The following is a 23,396-nucleotide window of genomic DNA, read 5'->3' as shown; positions in this document are numbered from 1 at the left end:
CCTTGAGGGTGAGAAGAGTGAATTGACTTTTAATCCCCAAACCAAAGGCAGCTGTCTTCGTAAGCATTTTAGACGAGAGAGAAACAGAGAGCGGGAGAGATGAGGAAAGAAAAAGAGAAACATAGGGAGGTGACTCTTCAACAATGAACCATTTTCTACTGAACAGTGATGATTAATTGATTGATTAATTCATTAAATCCATTGATTGACAGGTTAGTGACCCTCTTCTCTCCCCCTTCCCTCCCAGGTATGACTTTGTGGAGGTGGAGGACATCTCAGAGACCAGTACTATTGTCTGGGGGAGATGGTGTGGTCAGAGAGTCCCCCCACGCCTCACCTCCAAAACCAACACCCTCAAAGTCACCTTCAAGTCAGACGACTACTTCGTGGCCAAGCCTGGCTTCAAACTCAACTACTCTCTACTGGTGAGTGAACACCGGGATGTGACTGCATCTCATTCCACAGAGATGGTGCTGAAACGCAAATACCTAAGGCTGGTGTTATAACTGCCAATGAATCTCTTATGCCATCCTTATGACAGTCTAATGTAGTCTGTGTGACAGAGGGTTCAAGTACGGTGCTACCAAAATCCTTCCTGAGGTAACTAGCTGTGGGAATTAAGAGATGACTAAACCCATTAACGTCTGTTTCCTTTGTAAGATCTCTAACTTGATTAAAGAGGAGGGAGAGGGAGGGGTGGAGGGAGGCTGAGTATGTGCTCTTTAAAAAGCCCAGTCTGGATAAGAAGATTAGATTTGTCACAACATCAGTAGTTAAATAGTGGAGGGAGATTTAGATGTGTCGATGTTCCCTTGGCTTTCAGACACATTATGATCACTAGAGAGACAGAGGTTTTTATTCCACCCTCTAAAGCATTTGACTATAAACACACACTCCTCTCCATTCTGAAAGATTCTGGAAGTGTCTCTCTCTGTCTCCCTCCACCCCTCTCGCCTGGAGAGGTAGGCATATACAGTACATGCCAGTTGTTATCCCTTCTCCACAGTGCATCGTCGTCTTCGTCCATGTTCTTTTTCATCCCTCTGCCCTTGTGTGTAACTGACTACTGTGTGTGTCCTGGATTCAGTCCTATGTAGCAAAATCTGAAATGGCATTTTTTGTTTTTACATTGGATAAAGGTAGAGACTCCGAGCTAGAAAATGAAATATTGTACACTAAGGTTAACATTAGGCTATAACTAGCAATACAAATGGCTTTCTGAGATACAAATAATATTACTACACAGATCATACATCTAACGTTAGCTAGCGAACCAGCCAGCTAACATTAGCTAGCGAACCAGCCAGCTAACATTAGCTAGCGAACCAGCCAGCTAACATTAGCTAGCGAACCAGCCAGCTAACATTAGCTAACAAACCAGCCAGCTAACATTAGCTAGCTAGCTAAACAGTACGCTTTAAATTACAATGAAAACAACTTTCTGACAAAATTAGAAATATATAATATCTGAAAATGTAGGTAGCTTGAGTCTCTTACCTGTATACATGGATGAACGCTTCTCCTTCTCTGTCACGGATGCCATGGTTACCATTAGTTTGAAGATGTAATCCAGAGACAGGTGTTTTATACAACAGCCTCCTCTGTGTTCTCTCTTTGACCCCCTCTGCATATTTGCAATCAAACGCCAGAATGTTCTCCATCTCCTATCATACTCTGCTTCCACTGGGCATTCCACTGATTTCAAAACTCGGTCAACTGTTGATCGCTGTTTCAGAAGACTCTACAATGTCTGGTTCAATTACAATGTTTTTACCTACATTAGGGATTTCCTTGTCGTCTGATTCGTCAGATAGAGATAACAAGGCCCAATCGTTCTCCAGAAAGTGGAGAACATTAGCAACACTTTTTTGCAGTTCTTTGGAATATATTTTTAAGAAGTTGATTTAGAAAGGATGACCTACACATACTGAGCAGCTCATGTTATACAGAAGCATGCTACATGGCAGACCAACCCAAACCCATCTCTCTGCATGTCAAGCCCATCCATTATCTCAGCCAATCATGGCTAGCGGGGAAGGTCTTTTTCTGTGGCTAAATCAACTAGGCTGGTAACATATATATTTTTTAAATCTTGGTATTTACAGATGGCATACGCGTTTGTAAAGACACTTGAAGGTTTACATGTTCCAGAGGGCATTTCTGCCTCAAAAAATGTTTACTTTCAAACGGCCTCTCCTGTGAAGTAGTGACGTGCGAAATACGCCTAGTTTCCTGAAACGAGTCACCAGTTACACCCTGTGTGTACGTGTTTGGTTGTGATTGTGTGAAACCAACACATTTCCCAGACAGGGAAGCTGCCGTTAGATTGGCCTCCCAGTACACATACACTTACCCAGACAGGGAAGCTGCCGTTAGATTGGCCTCCCAGTACACATACACTTACCCAGACAGGGAAGCTGCCGTTAGATTGGCCTCCCAGTACACATACACTTACCCAGACAGGGAAGCTGCCGTTAGATTGGCCTCCCAGTACCCTCACACTTACCCAGACAGGGAAGCTGCCGTTAGATTGGCCTCCCAGTACACACTTTCCCAGACAGGGAAGCTGCCGTTAGATTGGCCTCCCAGTACACACACTTACCCAGACAGGGAAGCTGCCGTTAGATTGGCCTCCCAGTACACACACACTTACCCAGACAGGGAAGCCACTGTTAGATTGGCCTCCCAGTACCCTCACACTTACCCAGACAGGGAAGCTGCCATTAGATTGGCCTCCCAGTACACACACTTACCCAGACAGGGAAGCTGCCGTTAGATTGGCCTCCCAGTACACACACACTTACCCAGACAGGGAAGCTGCCATTAGATTGGCCTCCCAGTACACACAATTACCCAGACAGGGAAGCTGCTGTTAGATTGGCCTCCCAGTACACACACACTTACCCAGACAGGGAAGCTGCCGTTAGATTGGCCTCCCAGTACACACACACTTACCCCTCTACCACCTCTAGGGCTGTGAGAGGCTTCATTTAACATCTCTAATTTGTTGTGCCCTGTTGTATAGATAAGATGGAGGGAGGAGGAGAGGAAGAGAGAGAAAGAGAGGGAAGGGAGAGAAAGGTAGAACAGGTGTCTCAGATCCTATCATGCTGACAGCCGATAACTCCTTCACAACAAAGCGAGGGGTGAGGAGAGCGAGCGTTATGAGAGAGTGTGAGTGGAGATTAAAACAATTACAGAGATGGAGAGAAACACAATGTAGAGTGTGAGAACAAGCAGGAACTAGACTATCAGTCATTCGTCATCACAACCACAATACAATCATTACATAACCATTACACAACCACAATACAACCATTACACAACCACAATACAACCATTACACAACCAAAAAAAACAACTATAACACAACCACAATATGATAAGATAACATATAGTTAATTAGTCCATATGTGATGGAAATGGGTCTTGAGCTTTAACCCGACCCCCCCCCGATACACACACAAGCACAACAACACGATGTAACATGACCATGGCTCTGACTGAATGCTGTAGTGCTGTTCTTAATTTCCTTAACAAGAGGAATCCTCTAGAGCATGTATTCCCAAACTGGGGTATGCGAACCCCCAGGGATGCACCAAATAAAAATGTGATTATTATTCTTATTTTTTATTTATTTATTTCTCTTTTTTTTCATATTTTCAAACAGTACATTTATATTTTCCAACGGGGCTATATACATTTGGGTGAAGTTTTTTTTTCTTGCCTGAGTAGCCTCGTTTCACTGACCAAAAATCGAATTAAACCATCTAGTGTTCAGTGAAATAACAGCACAATGTCAAATACAAGCAGCCTAGTCAAATAATTAACATCCAATCACATTATCCGTTACTCTCTCGCAGGAATTCCACTAACGGTCCGTATGTAGCCAAATGTAGCTGCTGCTCATGTTGGTATCTGTACTGATGGCGCAAAAGCCATGATATATGGAGACATAGTGGAGTGGTAATGTGCGTGCAAGCAGTTGCTCCCGACACCACTTGGGTACACTGCAGCATCCACCGAGAGGCTCTTGCTGCCAAGGGAATGCCTGACAGCGTGAAAGACGTTTTGGACACTACAGTGAAAATGGTTAACTTTGTTAAAGCAAGGCCCCTGAACTCTCATATATTTTCTGCGCTATGTAACGATATGGGCAGCAACCATCTAACGCTTTTACAACATACAGAAGTGCGTTGGTTATTAAGGGGCAAAGTATTGACACGTTTTTTTAATTGAGAGACCTGCTTAAAGTTTGCTTTACTGACCATAATTTTCACTTGTCTGACTGCTTGCATGATGAGTTTCTCACACGACTGGCCTATCTGGGTGATGTTTTTTCTCGCCTGAACAACTATATTCATTGTGCTGGACAAAATTGAGACTCTGATTAAGAAATTGGAGCTCTTCTCTGTCTGCATTTTTGTTGTGTGCAAATGAACTCAAGTTTACAGACAATGTCAAATGTGATATAGTGAGTGAGTTGGGTGCACAATTACGCAGGTACGTTCCCGAAATGGATGACACAAACAACTGGATTCGTTATCCCTTTCATGCCCTGCCTCCAGTCCACTTATCGATATCTGAACAAGAGAGCCTCATCGAAATTGCAACAAGTGGTTCTGTGAAAATTGAATTTAATCAGAAGCCATTGCTAGAAACCATCAAAGTAGACTGTGCCGGCCTCCCGGGTGGCACCGCTAACACTGCATCGCAGTGCTAGCGGTGCCACCAGAAACTCTGGGTTTGCGCCCAGGCTCTGTTGCAGCCGGCCACGACCGGGAGGTCCGTGGGGCGACGCACAATTGGCCTAGCATCGTCCGGGTTAGGGAGGGTTTGGCCGGTAGGGATATCCTTATCTCATCGCGCACTAGCGATCCTGTGGCAGGCCAGGCGCAGTGCACACTAACCAGGTCGCCAGGTGCACTGTGTTTCCTTCGACACATTGGTGCGGCTGGCTTCCGGTTGGATGCGCGCTGTGTTAAGAAGCAGTGCGGCTTGGTTGGGTTGTGTTTCGGAGGACGCATGGCTTTCGACCTTCGTCTCTCCCGAGCCCGTACGGGAGTTGTAGCGATGAGACCAGATAGTAACTACTAACAATTGGATACCACGAAATTGGGAAGAAAAGGGGGTAAAATTCAACAAAAAAAACCACAAAAAAAAAGTAGACTGTGCCTTGACAAATTGCGCTGTTAAGACACTGATGCCCTTTGCAACCACGTATCTATGTGAGAGTGGATTCTCGGCCCTCACTAGCATGACAACTAAATACAGGCACAGACTGTGTAAGGAAAATGATTTAAAATGGAGACTCTCTCCAATACAACCCAACAGAGTTATGCAGAGTTATGTGCATCCTCTCAAGCACACCATTCTCATTAACCTGCGATGAGTTATTCACAATTTTCGATGAACAAATAAGGTTTTATATGTAAGATGGCTAAATAAAGAGCAAAATTATTGATTATTATTATTTGTGCCCTGGTCCTATAAGAGCTCTTTGTCACTTCCCACGAGCCGGGTTGTGACAAAAAACTCAAACTCATTCTTATGTTTAATAAATGTATCGTAGAGCATCTGTGTGGCAGACTTATAATGATAGCAAAAACCAATATTTGAGAGTGCGCTGACCCTGGTGCTAGAGGGGGTGCACAGCTGGAGGTTGAATGTTTGAAGGGGTACAGGACTATAAAAAGTTTGAGAACCAGTGATTCAGGCTTAGTGGAGTTCCTCAGAACAGAAGATCCATCCAGGCAGAAATATGATCCAGATGTTGCCAGGCATTGCAGCTATTCTGAGACCCACTGAGGTTTTCCCATAAATACATCAACAGATAGTCCCTGTGGCAAAACAACACCAAAATCATCTTAATCTCCTCCAGAAATAACATGTCTGAGAGGATGATTACAGACATATTATCAGTAGCAGGTGCATGTAAACATACTAAAAAACACAAGGCAATAATGGTGTCATGACGTTGGCCTTGGGGTAGGTTTATGAGTCATAAATACCTCTTCCGTCCTTTTTCCTCTCTCTACCCTACTGATGTGAAATTTGAAAACCCCTTGGTTAACATAGAGATTCTGGCAACATCAGAAGGTGGGAGGAAATGAACTATATTCTGGTAATCCGACCAATTGAACATATGCGGTGACACATAGTGAATATGTCAGTTCGGTTGTCATCTGAGACATTCTCCTCAATGATAGGATGACATAAACTCTACAGTGGAAAATCTGTGAAGAGACATGGGTTATAAAACTTTTCAGACACACCCTTCTCGCTCCACTATATAAAGCCTTGACGAAAATGTAACCTCCTGTTCCAAGTACGTGAGGTCTGCAGCCTCTGCATTAAAAGGACTAACATGTCAAGTACAGAACTAAGCCAACCTCAGCGTGAGCTTTGGTTGCGAATGGTATGAACTTTGAACTCTTATTCACTACAGAAGTGGTACCTCCTAGCCTTTGAGTTAGCAACAGCGGCTGCAAACTTGGGCTAGGAAAGAACAGACAGAGTGTCCCGTCTACCACACAACGATGTTACTACAACGTATTCAATTGACCACCAGAGACATTCTTCAAAGAACTCGGTTTGGCAACACGGCCTTCCATCTACCATCAACCTACCAAAGCACAACTCAGAGTAAATATTTATTGCATTTTCCTTTTCCAAATGGGCGGTAATTAAGAATGCATAAGATACTGTATTTACGATAGCACAGCTTCTCCCTTTGTCCCTCAGTCTTCCCTCAGTCTTCCCGCTCCTTCACTCAAACCCAGCCCCTTTTCTTTTGTGTAACAAGCTGTCATATCTGTTCCGCCAGCTAGGGACGTTTTCCTTTATGACGTAATTTCTAATCAAGTTATGATTTAATTATGTGTATGTGGAAATCTGTGTGATTAGTTAGGTATTTAGTAAATAAATAATTAAACCCAATTTTGTATTGCTGATTCAACTTGTTAGCCAGGGTTCGTGAAGATAACCAAGAATTTACAACTTTCAGATGAGACTGAATTAAGGTGACGATTAATATTGACTGTTATTGATGTCAAATATTACTAGGTCTTTTAGAGTTTATTCGGAGGGTAACAGCTCTATAAATATTATGTTGTTGTGCCCTGACTCTCTAGTTAATTACATTTACAGGATTAGCTCAATCAGGTAATATTAATTACGGAGAAAGGATTTTATAGAATAGCATGTCATATCACTTAATCCGGTATAGCCAAAGACACGACAATGGCAATATACCTTATTATGGCAATATCTGTTATTTTATAGTTTGTTTCATCCCGAAAGCACCGCTTCCCAAACCCTTCTAACCCTTTGACCATCTGAAACCTTTTCTACCCAGAAGGACCTAGTCTTGTCTGCCACGACTCTCCAGCTACCATTTAGGAAGACGTGGCTTCACGTCCCTGTTGGTTTACTCTCTAATGGCACTGTAAACTGTTATTCCTATTAAAAGTCCCAGGTGTGTGCAAGTGCATGTGGCCTTAACCCAGCTGTTCTCCTCTGAAGCACAGAACTGTGGGACAGTTTACTGAATCTGACTGCCTAATAAGGTCAGATGCTCACTCTGATACACATTTGGGGCTGCTGCAGTGGCCAAACACACACACACACACAATACACACAATACTAATGTAAAAGACTCATAACAAAGAGGGAAGTCCACACACTCACTACCCCAGCTGTGTATGAGGTCAGAGGGGTTTCTGCACAGTGTGTATCTGTGGGTTGCATGCGAGAAACACAGAAGCTATAAAACAAAAGATTAGTCACTAAGCTTGGAAGTCATCTCTGATTTACGTATAACACACACACACACACACACACACACACACACACACACACACACACACACACACACACACACAAAGGCTCAAACATAATATAGACACACACACATAGCATGCATAAATACAGTATCAGACACACACACACACACATATGCAGACTCATACATAACATGAACACAGACACACAGTACACATAGTCTTTGAAGTGGGTTCAGACTGCATGCTATGTAGATGTATAGAGTCACTTTGAACTTAATTTAACAGAGTGTTTAAGGTAAACCAGTTAACAGTGTCTGTGATGACCGCTCCTAGAACTGCTGTGTGTGTTTTTAGGAGAGCCATCACACAGAGCCATCACACAGCCGCAGTTGCACATCAGCACGGGGTGTGTTCACAAGTCACCTTTCACAACCAGTTGTGGGTAGTGGCTCTCCTCTACCTATAGCACCTCATCTATCTGAAGAGAAGAGGAATGCTGTCTGTGAACTCTTTTCAGCAGCTCTGTTGCAAACTCCTATTAACACAATGTGAAACAGATGGATGCTGACCACAGACAGACGTGTTCTGACCAGCTCCTGATCCCACCACCTGGGATTCCACCAGGGATTATCCTGATGTTCTGACAGGAGTTACCAGAATAACCCAAATACCCCTCCTTCTCCTTCCTTCCAAATACCACTCCCTCATTCTCTCTCTCTCTCCTTCCTTCCAAATACCACTCCCTCATTCTCTCTCTCTCCTTCCTTCCAAATACCACTCCCTCATTCTCTCTCTCTCTCCTTCCTTCCAAATACCACTCCCTCATTCTCTCTCTCTCCTTCCTTCCAAATACCACTCCCTCATTCTCTCTCTCTCTCCTTCCTTCCAAATACCACTCCCTCATTCTCTCTCTCTCCTTCCTTCCAAATACCACTCCCTCATTCTCTCTCTCTCCTTCCTTCCAAATACCACTCCCTCATTCTCTCTCTCACATTCCTTTCAAATACCACTCCTTAATGATCTCTCTCTCCTTCCAAATACCACTCCTTAATGATCTCTCTCTCCTTCCAAATACCACTCCCTCATTCTCTCTCCTTCCTTCCAAATACCACTCCCTCATTCTCTCTCTCTCCTTCCAAATACCACTCCTTAATGATCTCTCTCTCATTCCTTCCAAATACCAGTCCCTCATTCTCTCTCCTTCCTTCCAAATACCACTCCTTAATGATCTCTCTCTCCTTCCTTCCAAATACCACTCCCTCATTCTCTCTCTCTCCTTCCTTCCAAATACCACTCCTTAATGATCTCTCTCTCTCCTTCCTTCCAAATACCACTCCCTCATTCTCTCTCTCTCCTTCCTTCCAAATACCACTCCTTAATGATCTCTCTCTCCTTCCTTCCAAATACCACTCCCTCATTCTCTCTCCCTCCTTCCAAATACCACTCCTTAATGATCTCTCTCTCCTTCCTTCCAAATACCACTCCCTCATTCTCTCTCCTTCCTTCCAAATACCACTCCTTAATGATCTCTCTCTCTCCTTCCTTCCAAATACCACTCCCTCATTCTCTCTCTCTCCTTCCTTCCAAATACCACTCCTTAATGATCTCTCTCTCCTTCCTTCCAAATACCACTCCTTAATGATCTATCTCTCCTTCCTTCCAAATACCACTCCTTAATGATCTCTCTCCTTCCTTCCAAATACCACTCCTTAATGATCTCTCTCACATTCCTTCCAAATACCACTCCCTCATTCTCTCTCTCTCTCCTTCCTTCCAAATACCACCCTCATTCTCTCTCTCTCCTTCCTTCCAAATACCACTCCCTCATTCTCTCTCTCCTTCCTTCCAAATACCACTTCTTAATGATCTCTCTCTCTCCTTCCAAATTCCACTTCTTAATGATCTCTCTCTCTCCTTCCAAATACCACTCCTTAATGATCTCTCTCTCCTTCCTTCCAAATACCACTCCTTAATGATCTCTCTCTCTCCTTCCAAATTCCACTTCTTAATGATCTCTCTCTCCTTCCTTCCAAATACCACTCCTTAATGATCTCTCTCTCCTTCCAAATACCACTCCTTAATGATCTCTCTCCTTCCTTCCAAATACCACTCCTTAATGATCTCTCTCCTTCCTTCCAAATACCACTCCTTAATGATCTCTCTCTCCTTCCTTCCAAATACCACTCCTTAATGATCTCTCTCTCCTTCCTTCCAAATACCACTCCTTAATGATCTCTCTCTCCTTCCTTCCAAATACCACTCCTTAATGATCTCTCTCTCTCCTTCCTTCCAAATACCACTCCTTAATTATCTCTCTCTCCTTCCTTCCAAATTCCACTCCTTAATGATCTCTCTCTCCTTCCTTCCAAATACCACTCCTTAATGATCTCTCTCTCCTTCCTTCCAAATTCCACTCCTTAATGATCTCTCTCTCCTTCCTTCCAAATACCACTCCTTAATGATCTCTCTCTCCTTCCTTCCAAATACCACTCCTTAATGATCTCTCTCTCCTTCCTTCCAAATACCACTCCCTCATTCTCTCTCTCTCCTTCCTTCCAAATACCACTCCTTAATGATCTCTCCCTCCTTCCTTCCAAATACCACTCCTTAATGATCTCTCTCTCCTTCCAAATACCACTCCTTAATGATCTCTCTCACCGTCCTTCCAAATACCACTCCCTCATTCTCTCTCTCTCTCCTTCCTTCCAAATACCACTCCTTCATTCTCTCTCTCCTTCCTTCCTCCAGGATAATTCTCTTCCTACAGCATCCAGGACGAACTGGGAAGCTGTGACCCAGATGGTGAGTTAGACACACACACACACACACACACACACACTTACATGCTCAGGGTAAGAGAGGGACTGACCGGAGGTGAGTCTCATTAAGGCCCCTGGAGCCTCAGACCCCTGAGTCAGACCCTCTAACCCTCCTGATCAGCAGCGGGATAAACTCCTTGTCCCAGCATGGAGATCGAGAGCTCTAGTGCCCAAGCATTAGGCTGATTTAAAGGTCACGGTCACAGTTCAGGGCAGGTCAGATTCTGGTGCTGAGCAGTCCATAGACACGCACACATTTATGTCACGTTTACACACAGACACACACACAGACACACTAAAACTCTCAAAAAGACTAAAGAGGACCTTAAGTACCCCGCTCCAAACTTCTGGCCTCCCTCCCTCCTCCAGGATGATGCTCCGTCACTGTTGGCCCCAGTGGTGACTGATGTTCCTCTGACAGCAGCAGCATTGGACCAGACCATAGCAGCCTTCAACACAGTGGAGCAGCTCCTCCGCCACCTCAACCCTGACAGCTGGAGACAGGACCTGGACAGCTTGTACAGAGAGACAGCCATGTACAGACCCCGGGCCTACCAGCACAACAGACAGAACAAGAGTAATAACATACACAGGCGCACACACACACACACACACGCACACACACGCACACACAGGCACAGGCACACACACACACACACACACACAAAGAAAAGTAATTTCAAAGGAGAACATATTGTGGTCTGTTCTTCAGTGAAGGGAGACCTTGATAGCAAAGACTTCAGCCTTCCTCCTTCCCTCACACCAAGACTGTGTGTGAGTTTGTTAGTCAGCCAGTAGAAAACTTTCAAGGTGACCCTGGGGGAAATGAGAGAAGTTCAATATTCTCCCAGCTCTTATAGAGAGACTGGGGCTTGACGCCCAGCGTGTGTGAGGTTGGGGGTGGTGTGAGTGTGTGGTGGAGGGGAAGGTGTGAGTGTGTGGTGGAGGGGAAGGTGTGTGAGTGTGGTGGAGGGGAAGGTGTGTGGTGGAGGGGAAGGTGTGAATGTGGTGGAGGGGAAGGTGTAAGTGTGTGGTGGAGGGGAAGGTGTGAGTGTGTGGTGGAGACGAAGGTGTGAGTGTGGTGGAGGGGAAGGTGTGAGTGTGTGGTGGAGGGGAAGGTGTGAGTGTGTGGTGGAGGGGAAGGTGTGAGTGTGTGGTGGAGGGGAAGGTGTGAGAGGATGGGAGTGGGGAAGGTGTGAGAGGATGGGAGTGGGGAAGGTGTGAGTGTGTGGTGGAGGGGAAGGTGTGAGTGTGGTGGAGGGGAAGGTGTGTGAGGTTGGGAGTGGGTGAGTGTGTGGTGGAGGGGAAGGTGTGTAAGGTTGGGAGTGGGGTGAGTGTGTGGTAGAGGGGAAGGTGTGAGTGTGTGGTGGAGGGGAAGGTGTGAGTGTGTGGTGGAGGGGAAGGTGTGTGTGTGGTGGAGGGGAAGGTGTGTGTGGTGGAGGGGAAGGTGTGAGTGTGGTGGAGGGGAAGGTGTGAGTGTGTGGTGGAGGGGAAGGTGTGTGGGGTTGGTTGTGGGTGAGTGTGTGGTGGAGGGGAAGGTGTGTGAGGTTGGGAGTGGGTGAGTGTGTGGTGGAGAGGAAGGTGTGAGTGTGTGGTGGAGGGGAAGGTGTGTGTGTGGTGGAGGGGAAGGTGTGAGTGTGTGGTGGAGGGGAAGATGTGAGTGTGTGGTGGAGGGGAAGGTGTGTGAGGTTGGTTGTGGGTGAGTGTGGTGGAGGGGAAGGTGTGTGAGGTTGGGAGTGGGGTGAGTGTGTGGTGGAGAGGAAGGTGTGAGTGTGTGGTGGAGGGGAAGGTGTGAGTGTGTGGTGGAGGGGAAGGTGTGAGTGTGGTGGAGGGGAAGGTGTGTGTGTGGTGGAGGGGAAGGGGTGAGTGTGGTGGAGAGGAAGGTGTGAGTGTGGTGGAGGGGAAGGTGTGTGAGGTTGTGAGTGGGGTGAGTGTGTGGTGGAGGGGGAGGTGTGAGTGTGTGGTGGAGGGGAAGGTGTGAGTGTGGTGGAGGGGAAGTTGTGTGAGGTTGTGAGTGGGGTGAGTGTGTGGTGGAGGGGGAGGTGTGAGTGTGTGGTGGAGGGGAAGGTGTGAGTGTGGTGGAGGGGAAGGTGTGAGTGTGTGGTGGAGGGGAAGGTGTGTGAGGTTGTGAGTGGGGTGAGTGTGTGGTGGAGGGGGAGGTGTGAGTGTGTGGTGGAGGGGAAGGTGTGAGTGTGTGGTGGAGGGGAAGGTGTATTTTTGTGGTGGATGGGAAGGTGTATTTTTGTAATGGATGGGAAGGTGTATTTTTGTGGTGGATGGGAAGGTGTGAGTGTGGTGGAGGGGAAGGTGTGAGTGTGTGGTGGAGGGGAAGGTGTGTTAGGTTGGGAGTGGGTGAGTGTGTGGTGGAGGGGGAGGTGTGAGTGTGTGGTGGAGGGGAAGGTGTGAGTGTGTGGTGGAGGGGAAGGTGTGAGTGTGTGGTGGAGGGGAAGGTGTGAGTGTGTGGTGGAGGGGAAGATGTGAGTGTGTGGTGGAGGGGAAGGTGTGAGTGTGTGGTGGAGGGGAAGGTGTAAGTGTGTGGTGGAGGGGAAGGTGTAAGTGTGTGGTGGAGGGGAAGGTGTGAGTGTGGTGGAGGGGAAGGTGTGAGTGTGTGGTGGAGGGGAAGGTGTGAGTGTGGTGGAGGTGAAGGTGTGAGTGTGTGGTGGAGGGGAAGGTGTGAGTGTGTGGTGGAGGGGAAGGTGTGAGTGTGTGGTGGAGGGGAAGGTGTGAGTGTGGTGGAGGGGAAGGTGTGAGTGTGGTGGAGGGGAAGGTGTGAGTGTGTGGTGGAGGGGAAGGTGTGAGTGTGTGGTGGAGGGGAAGGTGTGAGTGTGTGGTGGAGGGGAAGGTGTGAGTGTGGTGGAGGGGAAGGTGTGAGTGTGTGGGAGTGGGGTGAGTGTGTGGTGGAGGGGAAGGTCTGAGAGGATGGGAGTGGGGTGAGTGTGTGGTGGAGGGGAAGGTGTGAGTGTGTGGTGGAGGGGAAGGTGTGAGAGGTTGGGAGTGGGGTGAGTGTGTGGTGCAGGGGAAGGTGTGTGAGGTTGGGAGTGGGGTGAGTGTATGGTGGAGGGGAAGGTGTGCGTGTGTGGTGGAGGGGAAGGTGTGAGTGTGTGGGAGTTGGATGAGTGTATGGTGGAGGGGAAGGTGTGAGTGTGTGGTGGAGGGGAAGGTGTGAGTGTGGTGGAGGGGAAGGTATGAGTGTGTGGTGGAGGGGAAGGTGTGAGAGGATGGGAGTGGGGAAGGTGTGAGAGGTTGGGAGTGGGTGAGTGTGTGGTGGAGGGGAATGTGTGTGAGGTTGGGAGTGGGGTGAGTGTGTGGTGGAGGGGAAGGTGTGTGAGGTTGGGAGTGGGGTGAGTGTGTGGTGGAGGGGAAGGTGTGTGAGGTTGGGAGTGTGGTGAGTGTGTGGTGGAGGGGAAGGTGTGAGTGTGTGGTGGAGGGGAAGGTGTGAGTGTGGTGGAGGGGAAGGTGTGAGTGTGTGGTGGAGGGGAAGGTGTGAGAGGATGGGAGTGGGGAAGGTGTGAGAGGTTGGGAGTGGGTGAGTGTGTGGTGGAGGGGAAGGTGTGTGAGGTTGGTTGTGGGTGAGTGTGTGGTGGAGGGGAAGGTGTGTGAGGTTGGGAGTGGGTGAGTGTGTGGTGGAGAGGAAGGTGTGAGTGTGTGGTGGAGGGGAAGGTGTTAGTGTGTGGTGGAGGGGAAGGTGTGAGTGTGGTGGAGGGGAAGGTGTGAGTGTGTGGTGGAGGGGAAGGTGTGAGTGTGGTGGAGGGGAAGGTGTGAGTGTGGTGGAGGGGAAGGTGTGAGTGTGTGGTGGAGGGGAAGGTGTGAGTGTGTGGTGGAGGGGAAGGTGTGAGTGTGTGGTGGAGGGGAAGGTGTGAGTGTGGTGGAGGGGAAGGTGTGAGTGTGTGGGAGTGGGGTGAGTGTGTGGTGGAGGGGAAGGTGTGAGTGTGGTGGAGGGGAAGGTGTGAGTGTGGTGGAGGGGAAGGTGTGAGTGTGGTGGAGGGGAAGGTGTGAGTGTGTGGGAGTGGGGTGAGTGTGTGGTGGAGGGGCAGGTGTGAGTGTGGTGGAGGGGAAGGTGTGAGTGTGGTGGAGGGGAAGGTGTGAGTGTGTGGTGGAGGGGAAGGTGTGAGTGTGTGGTGGAGGGGAAGGTGTGAGTGTGTGGTGGAGGGGAAGGTGTGAGTGTGGTGGAGGGGAAGGTGTGAGTGTGTGGGAGTGGGGTGAGTGTGTGGTGGAGGGGAAGGTCTGAGAGGTTGGGAGTGGGGTGAGTGTGTGGTGGAGGGGAAGGTGTGAGTGTGTGGTGGAGGGGAAGGTGTGAGTGTGGTGGAGGGGAAGGTGTGAGTGTGTGGTGGAGGGGAAGGTGTGAGAGGATGGGAGTGGGGAAGGTGTGAGAGGTTGGGAGTGGGTGAGTGTGTGGTGGAGGGGAAGGTGTGTGAGGTTGGTTGTGGGTGAGTGTGTGGTGGAGGGGAAGGTGTGTGAGGTTGGGAGTGGGTGAGTGTGTGGTGGAGAGGAAGGTGTGAGTGTGTGGTGGAGGGGAAGGTGTTAGTGTGTGGTGGAGGGGAAGGTGTGAGTGTGGTGGAGGGGAAGGTGTGAGTGTGTGGTGGAGGGGAAGGTGTGAGTGTGGTGGAGGGGAAGGTGTGAGTGTGGTGGAGGGGAAGGTGTGAGTGTGTGGTGGAGGGGAAGGTGTGAGTGTGTGGTGGAGGGGAAGGTGTGAGTGTGGTGGAGGGGAAGGTGTGAGTGTGTGGGAGTGGGGTGAGTGTGTGGTGGAGGGGAAGGTCTGAGAGGATGGGAGTGGGGTGAGTGTGTGGTGGAGGGGAAGGTGTGAGTGTGTGGTGGAGGGGAAGGTGTGAGAGGTTGGGAGTGGGGTGAGTGTGTGGTGCTGGGGAAGGTGTGTGAGGTTGGGAGTGGGGTGAGTGTATGGTGGAGGGGAAGGTGTGCGTGTGTGGTGGAGGGGAAGGTGTGAGTGTGTGGGAGTTGGGTGAGTGTATGCTGGAGGGGAAGGTGTGAGTGTGTGGTGGAGGGGAAGGTGTGAGTGTGGTGGAGGGGAAGGTATGAGTGTGTGGTGGAGGGGAAGGTGTGAGAGGATGGGAGTGGGGAAGGTGTGAGAGGTTGGGAGTGGGTGAGTGTGTGGTGGAGGGGAATGTGTGTGAGGTTGGGAGTGGGGTGAGTGTGTGGTGGAGAGGAAGGTGTGAGTGTGTGGTGGAGGGGAAGGTGTTAGTGTGTGGTGGAGGGGAAGGTGTGAGTGTGGTGGAGGGGAAGGTGTGAGTGTGTGGTGGAGGGGAAGGTGTGAGTGTGTGGTGGAGGGGAAGGTGTGAGTGTGTGGTGGAGGGGAAGTTGTGAGTGTGTTGTGGAGGGGAAGATGTGAGTGTGTGGTGGAGGGGAAGGTGTGTGAGGTTGGTTGTGGGTGAGTGTGTGGTGGAGGGGAAAGTGTGTGAGGTTGGGAGTGGGGTGAGTGTGTGGTGGAGAGGAAGGTGTGAGTGTGTGGTGGAGGGGAAGGTGTGAGTGTGTGGTGGAGGGGAAGGTGTAAGTGTGTGGTGGAGGGGAAGGTGTGTGTGTGGTGGAGGGGAAGGTGTGAGTGTGTGGTGGAGGGGAAGGTGTGAGTGTGGTGGAGGGGAAGGTGTGAGTGTGTGGTGGAGGGGAAGGTGTGAGTGTGGTGGAGGGGAAGGTGTGAGTGTGTGGTGGAGGGGAAGGTGTGTGAGGTTGTGAGTGGGGTGAGTGTGTGGTGGAGGGGGAGGTGTGAGTGTGTGGTGGATGGGAAGGTGTATTTTTGTAATGGATGGGAAGGTGTATTTTTGTGGTGGATGGGAAGGTGTGAGTGTGGTGGAGGGGAAGGTGTGAGTGTGTGGTGGAGGGGAAGGTGTGTTAGGTTGGGAGTGGGTGAGTGTGTGGTGGAGGGGGAGGTGTGAGTGTGTGGTGGAGGGGAAGGTGTGAGTGTGTGGTGGAGGGGAAGGTGTGAGTGTGTGGTGGAGGGGAAGGTGTGAGTGTGTGGTGGAGGGGAAGGTGTGAGTGTGTGGGAGTGGGGTGAGTGTGTGGTGGAGGGGAAGGTGTGAGAGGATGGGAGTGGGGTGAGTGTGTGGTGGAGGGGAAGGTGTGAGTGTGTGGTGGAGGGGAAGGTGTGAGAGGTTGGGAGTGGGGTGAGTGTGTGGTGCAGGGGAAGGTGTGTGAGGTTGGGAGTGGGGTGAGTGTATGGTGGAGGGGAAGGTGTGTGTGTGTGGTGGAGGGGAAGGTGTGAGTGTGTGGGAGTTGGGTGAGTGTATGGTGGAGGGGAAGGTGTGAGTGTGTGGTGGAGGGGAAGGTGTGAGTGTGGTGGAGGGGAAGGTATGAGTGTGTGGTGGAGGGGAAGGTGTGAGTGTGGTGCAGGGGAAGGTGTGAGTGTGGTGGAGGGGAAGGTGTGAGTGTGGTGGAGGGGAAGGTGTGTGAGGTTGGGAGTGGGGTGAGTGTGTGGTGGAGGGGAAGGTGTGTGAGGTTGGGAGTGGGGTGAGTGTGTGGTGGAGGGGAAGGTGTGAGTGTGTGGTGGAGGGGAAGGTGTGAGTGTGGTGGAGGGGAAGGTGTGAGTGTGTGGTGGAGGGGAAGGTGTGAGAGGATGGGAGTGGGGAAGGTGTGAGAGGTTGGGAGTGGGTGAGTGTGTGGTGGAGGGGAAGGTGTGTGAGGTTGGGAGTGGGTGAGTGTGTGGTGGAGGGGAAGGTGTGTGAGGTTGGGAGTGGGGTGAGTGTGTGGTGGAGGGGAAGGTGTGTGAGGTTGGGAGTGGGGTGAGTGTGTGGGGGAGGGGAAGGTGTGAGTGTGTGGTGGAGGGGAAGGTGTGAGTGTGTGGTGGAGGGGAAGGTGTGAGTGTGTGGTGGAGGGGAAGGTGTGAGTGTGTGGTGGAGGGGAAGGTGTGAGTGTGAGTGTGTGGTGGAGTGGAAGGTGTGAGTGTGAGTGTGTGGTGGAGGGGAAGGTGTGAGTGTGTGGTGGAGGGGAAGGTGTGATTGTGTGGTGGAGGGGGAGGTGTGGGATGATGGGAGGGGTGAGTGTGTGGTGGAGGGGAAGGTGTGTGGTGGAGGGGAAGGTTTGAGTGTGTGGTGGAGGGGGAGGTGTGAGATGATGGGAGGGGTGAGTGTGTGGTGGAGGGGAAGGTGTGTGGTGGAGGGGAAGGTGTGAGTGTGTGGTGGAGGGGAAGGTGTGAGTGTGTGGTGGAGGGGAAGGTGTGAGAGGTTGGGAGTGGGGTGAGTGTGTGGTGGAGGGGAAGGTGTGAGTGTGGTGGAGGGGAAGGTGTGAGTGTGTGGGGGAGGGGAAGGTGTGAGTGTGTGGGGGAGGGGAAGGTGTGAGTGTGTGGGGGAGGGGAAGGTGTGAGTGTGTGGTGGAGGGGAATTTGTGTTAGGTTGGGAGTGGGTGAGTGTGTGGTGGAGGGGAAGGTGTGTGAGTGTGTGGTGGAGGGGATGGTGTGTGAGGTTGGGAGTAGGTGAGTGTGTGGTGGAGGGGAAGGTGGGTGTGTGGTGGAGGGGAAGGTGGGTGAGGTTGGGAGTGGGTGAGTGTGTGGTGGAGGGGAAGGTGTGTGAGTCTCAGTGTTGTGATGTTTCTGGTCCAGTCTGTTTAACACAGTCTCAGTGTTGTGATGTGTCTGGTCCAGTCTGAACACAGACTGGACCACACACATCACAACACTGAGACTGTTTTAAACAGACTGGACCAGACTGGACCAGACACATCACAACACTGAGACTGTGTTCACCAGACTGGACCAGACACATCACAACACTGAGACTGTTTTAAACAGACTGGACCAGACACATCACAACACTGAGACTGTGTTCACCAGACTGGACCAGACACATCACAACACTGAGACTGTGTTAAACAGACTGGACCAGACACATCACAACACTGAGACTGTGTTCACCAGACTGGACCAGACACATCACAACACTGAGACTGTGTTAAACAGACTGGACCAGACACATAACAACACTGAGACTGTGTTCACCAGACTGGACCAGACACATCACAACACTGAGACTGTTTTAAACAGACTGGACCAGACACATCACAACACTGAGACTGTGTTCACCAGACTGGACCAGACACATCACAACACTGAGACTGTGTTAAACAGACTGGACCAGACACATCACTTCTCACTTCCCCCTTCTTTCTTCCCTCCTTTATTTCATCCTATCTCCTCTGCGTCTTCCCTCCTTTATTTAATCCTATCTCCTCTGCGTCTTCCCTCCTTTATTTCATCCTATCTCCTCTGCTTCTTCCCTCTCTTTTTTCCACACACACTCTCTCTCCTTTCCCTGCCTCGCTCGCTCTTTCCGTCTTTCTCTCTCTCCACCTGAGGGATCTCCTGTTTCTGAGTAAATAGTTGGGCCTGGCTAAGACTCCTACTACTGTCAGCAGCTCATATGTGTGTGTTGGGTTGACGTGTGTGTTGGGTTGACGTGTGTGTTGGGTTGACGTGTGTGTTGGGTTGAAGTGTGTGTTGGTCAGTGTGTGTGTGTTGATGTGTGTGTGTGTTGGGTTGATGTGTGTTGGGTTGATGGTGTGCGTGTGTTTGGTTGGGTTGGTGTGTGCGTGTGTTGGGTTGATGTGTGTTGGGTTGATGTGTGCGTGTGTTGGGTTGATGTGTGCGTGTGTTGGGTTGATGTGTGTGTTGGGTTGATGTGTGCGTGTGTTGGGTCGATGTGTGTTGGGTTTATGTGTGCATATGTTGGGTTGGGTTGATGGTGTGTGTGTGTTGGGTTGATGTGTCTTGGGTTGATGGTGTGCGTGTGTTGGGTTGGGTTGATGGTGTGTGTGTGTGTTGGGTTGGGTTGATGTGTTGGGTTGATGTGTGTGTGTGTGTGTTGGGTTGATGTGTTGGGTTGATGTGTGTGCATGTGTTGGGTTGGGTTGATGTGTGTGTGTGTGTTGGGTTGGGTTGATGTGTGTGTGTGTGTTGGGTTGATGTGTGTGTGTGTTGGGTTATGGTGTGCGTGTGTTGGGTTGGGTTGATGGTGTGCGTGTGTTGGGTTAATGGTGTGCGTGTGTTGGGTTGATGTGTGTTGGGTTGATGGTGTGCGTGTTGGGTTGATGGTGTGCGTGTGTTGGGTTAATGGTGTGCGTGTGTTGGGTTGATGTGTGTTGGGTTGATGGTGTGCGTGTGTGTGTTGGGTTGATGTGTGTGTGTGTTGGAGGGGAAGGTGTGTTAGGTTGGGAGTGGGTGAGTGTGTGGTGGAGGGGAAGGTGTGTGAGGTTGGGAGTGTGTGGTGGAGGGGATGGTGTGTGAGGTTGGGAGTGGGTGAGTGTGTGGTGGAGGGGAAGGTGGGTGAGGTTGGGAGTGGGTGAGTGTGGTGGAGGGGAAGGTGTGTGAGTCTCAGTGTTGTGATGTGTCTGGTCCAGTCTGTGTGTGCGTGTGTTGGGTTGATGTGTGGCATGTGTTGGGTTGATGTGTGTGTGTGTTGGGTTGATGTGTGTGCATGTGTTGGGTTGGGTTGATGGTGTGCGTGTGTTGGGTTGATGTGTGTGTGTGTTGGGTTGATGTGTGTGTGTGTTGGGTTGATGTGTGTGTGTTGGGTTGGGTTGATGGTGTGCGTGTGTTGGGTTAATGGTGTGCGTGTGTTGGGTTGATGTGTGTTGGGTTGATGGTGTGCGTGTGTTGGGTTGGGTTGACGTGTGTGTTGGGTTGACGTGTGTGTTGGTCAGTGTGTGTGTGTGTTGATGTGTGTGTTGGGTTGATGTGTGTTGGGTTGATGTGTGTTGGGTTGATGTGTGTTGGGTTGATGTGTGCGTGTGTTGGGTTGATGTGTGTTGGGTTGATGTGTGCGTGTGTTGGGTTGATGTGTGTTGGGTTGATGTGTGTTGGGTTGATGTGTGCGTGTGTTGGGTTGGGTTGACGTGTGTGTTGGGTTGATGTGTGCGTGTGTTGGGTTGGGTTGACGTGTGTGTTGGATTGATGTGTGTTGGGTTGATGTGTGTGTTGGGTTGATGTGTGCGTGTGTTTGGTTGATGGTGTGTGTTGGGTTGGGTTGACGTGTGTGTTGGGTTGACATGTATGTTGGGTTGACGTGTGTTGGGTTGACGTGTGTGTTGGTCAGTGTGTGTGTGTTGATGTGTGTGTGTGTGTTGGGTTGATGGTGTTGGGTTGATGGTGTTGGGTTGATGTGTGTTGGGTTGATGTGTGTTGGGTTGATGTGTGCGTGTGTTGGGTTGATGTGTGTTGGGTTGATGTGTGCGTGTGTTGGGTTGATGTGTGTTGGGTTGATGTGTGTTGGGTTGATGTGTGCGTGTGTTGGGTTGGGTTGACGTGTGTGTTGGGTTGATGTGTGCGTGTGTTGGGTTGGGTTGACGTGTGTGTTGGGTTGATGTGTGTTGGGTTGATGTGTGTGTTGGGTTGATGTGTGCGTGTGTTGGGTTGGGTTGACGTGTGTGTTGGATTGATGTGTGTTGGGTTGATGTGTGTGTTGGGGTAATGTGTGCGTGTGTTTGGTTGATGGTGTGTGTTGGGTTGGGTTGACGTGTGTGTTGGGTTGACATGTATGTTGGGTTGACGTGTGTTGGGTTGAAGTGTGTGTTGGTCAATGTGTGTGTGTTGTTCAATGTGTGTGTGTTGGGTTGATGTGTGCGTGTGTTGGGTTGATGGTGTGCGTGTGTGTTGGTTTGATGCTGTGCGCGTGTGTTGGGTTGGGTTGACGTGTGTGTTGGGTTGATGTGTGCGTGTGTTGGGTTGGGTTGACGTGTGTGTTGGGTTGATGTGTGCGTGTGTTGGGTTGGGTTGACGTGTGTGTTGGGTTGATGTGTGTGTTGGGTTGATGTGTGCGTGTGTTTGGTTGATGGTGTGCGTGTGTTGGGTTGATGTGTGTTGGGTTGATGGTGTGCGTGTGTTGGGTTGGGTTGACGTGTGTGTTGGGTTGACGTGTGTGTTGGGTTGACGTGTGTGTTGGTCAATGTGTGTGTGTTGGTCAATGTGTGTGTGTTGGTCAATGTGTGTGTGTTGGGTTGATGTGTGCGTGTGTTGGGTTGAAGGTGTGCGTGTGTGTTGGGTTGATGTGTGCGTTGGGTTTGTGTGTGTTGGGTTGACGTGTGTGTGTTGGGTTGACGTGTGTGTTGGGTGTATTTGTGCGTGTGTTGGGTTGATGTGTGTTTGGTTGGGTTGATGTGTGCGTGTGTGTTGGGTTGATGTGTGTGTGTGTGTGTGTGTTGGGTTGATGGTGTGCGTGTGTTGGGTTGGGTTGATGGTGTGCGTGTGTTGGGTTGATATTGTGCGTGGGTTGGGTTGATGGTGTGCGTGTGTTGGGTTGATGTGTGTTGGGTTGATGGTGTGCGTGTGTTGGGTGTGGTTGACGTGTGTGTTGGGTTGACGTGTGTGTTGGGTTGACGTGTGTGTTGGGTTGAAGTGTGTGTTGGTCAGTGTGTGTGTGTGGATGTGTGTGTGTGTTGGGTTGATGTGTGTTTGGTGTGCGTGTGTTGGGTTGATGGTGTGCGTGTTGGGTTGGGTTGACATGTGTGTTGGGTTGACGTGTGTGTTGGGTTGACGTGTGTGTTGGGTTGAAGTGTGTGTTGGTGAATGTGTGTGTGTGTTGGGTTGATGTGTGCGTGTGTTGGGTTGATGGTGTGCGTGTGTGTTGGGTTGAGTTGATGTGTGTATTGGGTTGATGTGTGTGTTGGGTTGACGTGTGTGTGTGTGTGTGTTGGGTTGATGTGTCTCCATACAGCTTGTGTGTGTGTGGACATCTGTGTTTGTGTAAAAGCTTATGTGTGTGTCTAGGGTTTGTAGTGGTAGGTTTTTGTTGTGTGTGTGTGTTGTAGCACTAGCAGGGTTTCTGCAGGTCTTTGATAGACCATACCACATCAGACTCTAATTGGAAATTCAACCTGTGCAGCCGAGCTGAAATGTTCCCGAGTCAGCACCTAGCTTTGTTTTCATTAACGCACACACACAGAAATACACACACACAGAAACACACACACAGAAACACACACACAGAAACACACACACAGAAATACACACACACAGAAACACACACACAGAAACACACACACAGAAACACACACACAGAAACACACACACTCCCGTCTCTCACCTTTGTTTTCAATAAGAAGGTGTTGGGGGACAAACAATCTTTATTCCTCTCCTCAAGCCATGTAATCAAGGAACGCAAAGCTCAATCTCTCCCTGGTGTACAGAACCCAGTAACCCTGCTTACATACACTCACATTCAGACACACACACACACACACACATACAGACAATCTCTCTCACACACACACACACACACACACACACACACACACACACACACACACACACACACACACACACACATTCAGACACATGCACATTCAGACACACACAAACGCACACACACACACACACATTCAGACACATACACACATACAGTTGAAGTTGGAAGTTTACATACACCTTCGACAAATACGCTTAAACTCAGTTTTTCACAATTCCTGACATTTAATCCTAGTAAAAATTCCCTGTCTCAGTTAGGATCAACACTTTATTTTAAGAATGTGAAATGTCAGAATAATAGTAGAGAGAATGATTTATTTCAGATTTTATTTATTTCATCACATTCCCAGAAGTTTACATACACTCAAATTACTTTTTGGTAGCATTGCCTTTAATATTTTTTTTACTTGGGTCAAACGTTTCGGGTATTCCACAACCTTCCCACAATAAATTGGGTATTTCTGGTCCATTCCTCCTGACAGAGCTGGTGTTTCTGAGTCAGGTTTGTTGGTCTCCTTGCTCTTGCACACTTTTTCAGTTCTGCCAACAAATGTTCTATAGGATTGAGATCAGGGCTTTGTGATGGCAACTCCAATACCTTGACTTTGTTGTCCT

General features: G+C 49.5%; 1 protein-coding gene across 1 annotated transcript in view; it reads left to right on the top strand.

Annotated features, from left to right (window-relative positions):
* LOC139399187 (platelet-derived growth factor D-like) overlaps positions 1-23,396 on the top strand; it is a gene marked incomplete at its 5' end in the record, with an annotated part of 40,844 nt that overhangs the window by 430 nt on the left and 17,018 nt on the right. Inside the window, 3 exons of the mRNA XM_071144703.1 lie at positions 248-425; positions 10,533-10,586; positions 10,973-11,180. Of these exons, the coding sequence (XP_071000804.1) occupies positions 248-425; positions 10,533-10,586; positions 10,973-11,180 (440 nt within the window). The remainder of the gene's footprint in view (positions 1-247; positions 426-10,532; positions 10,587-10,972; positions 11,181-23,396) is intronic.

This window comes from Oncorhynchus clarkii, unplaced genomic scaffold (genome assembly GCF_045791955.1).
Source record: "Oncorhynchus clarkii lewisi isolate Uvic-CL-2024 unplaced genomic scaffold, UVic_Ocla_1.0 unplaced_contig_4580_pilon_pilon, whole genome shotgun sequence".
Lineage (NCBI taxonomy): Eukaryota > Metazoa > Chordata > Actinopteri > Salmoniformes > Salmonidae > Oncorhynchus > Oncorhynchus clarkii.
Note: the sequence above shows the minus strand (reverse complement) of the source record. Positions and strands in the feature narration are given on the sequence as shown.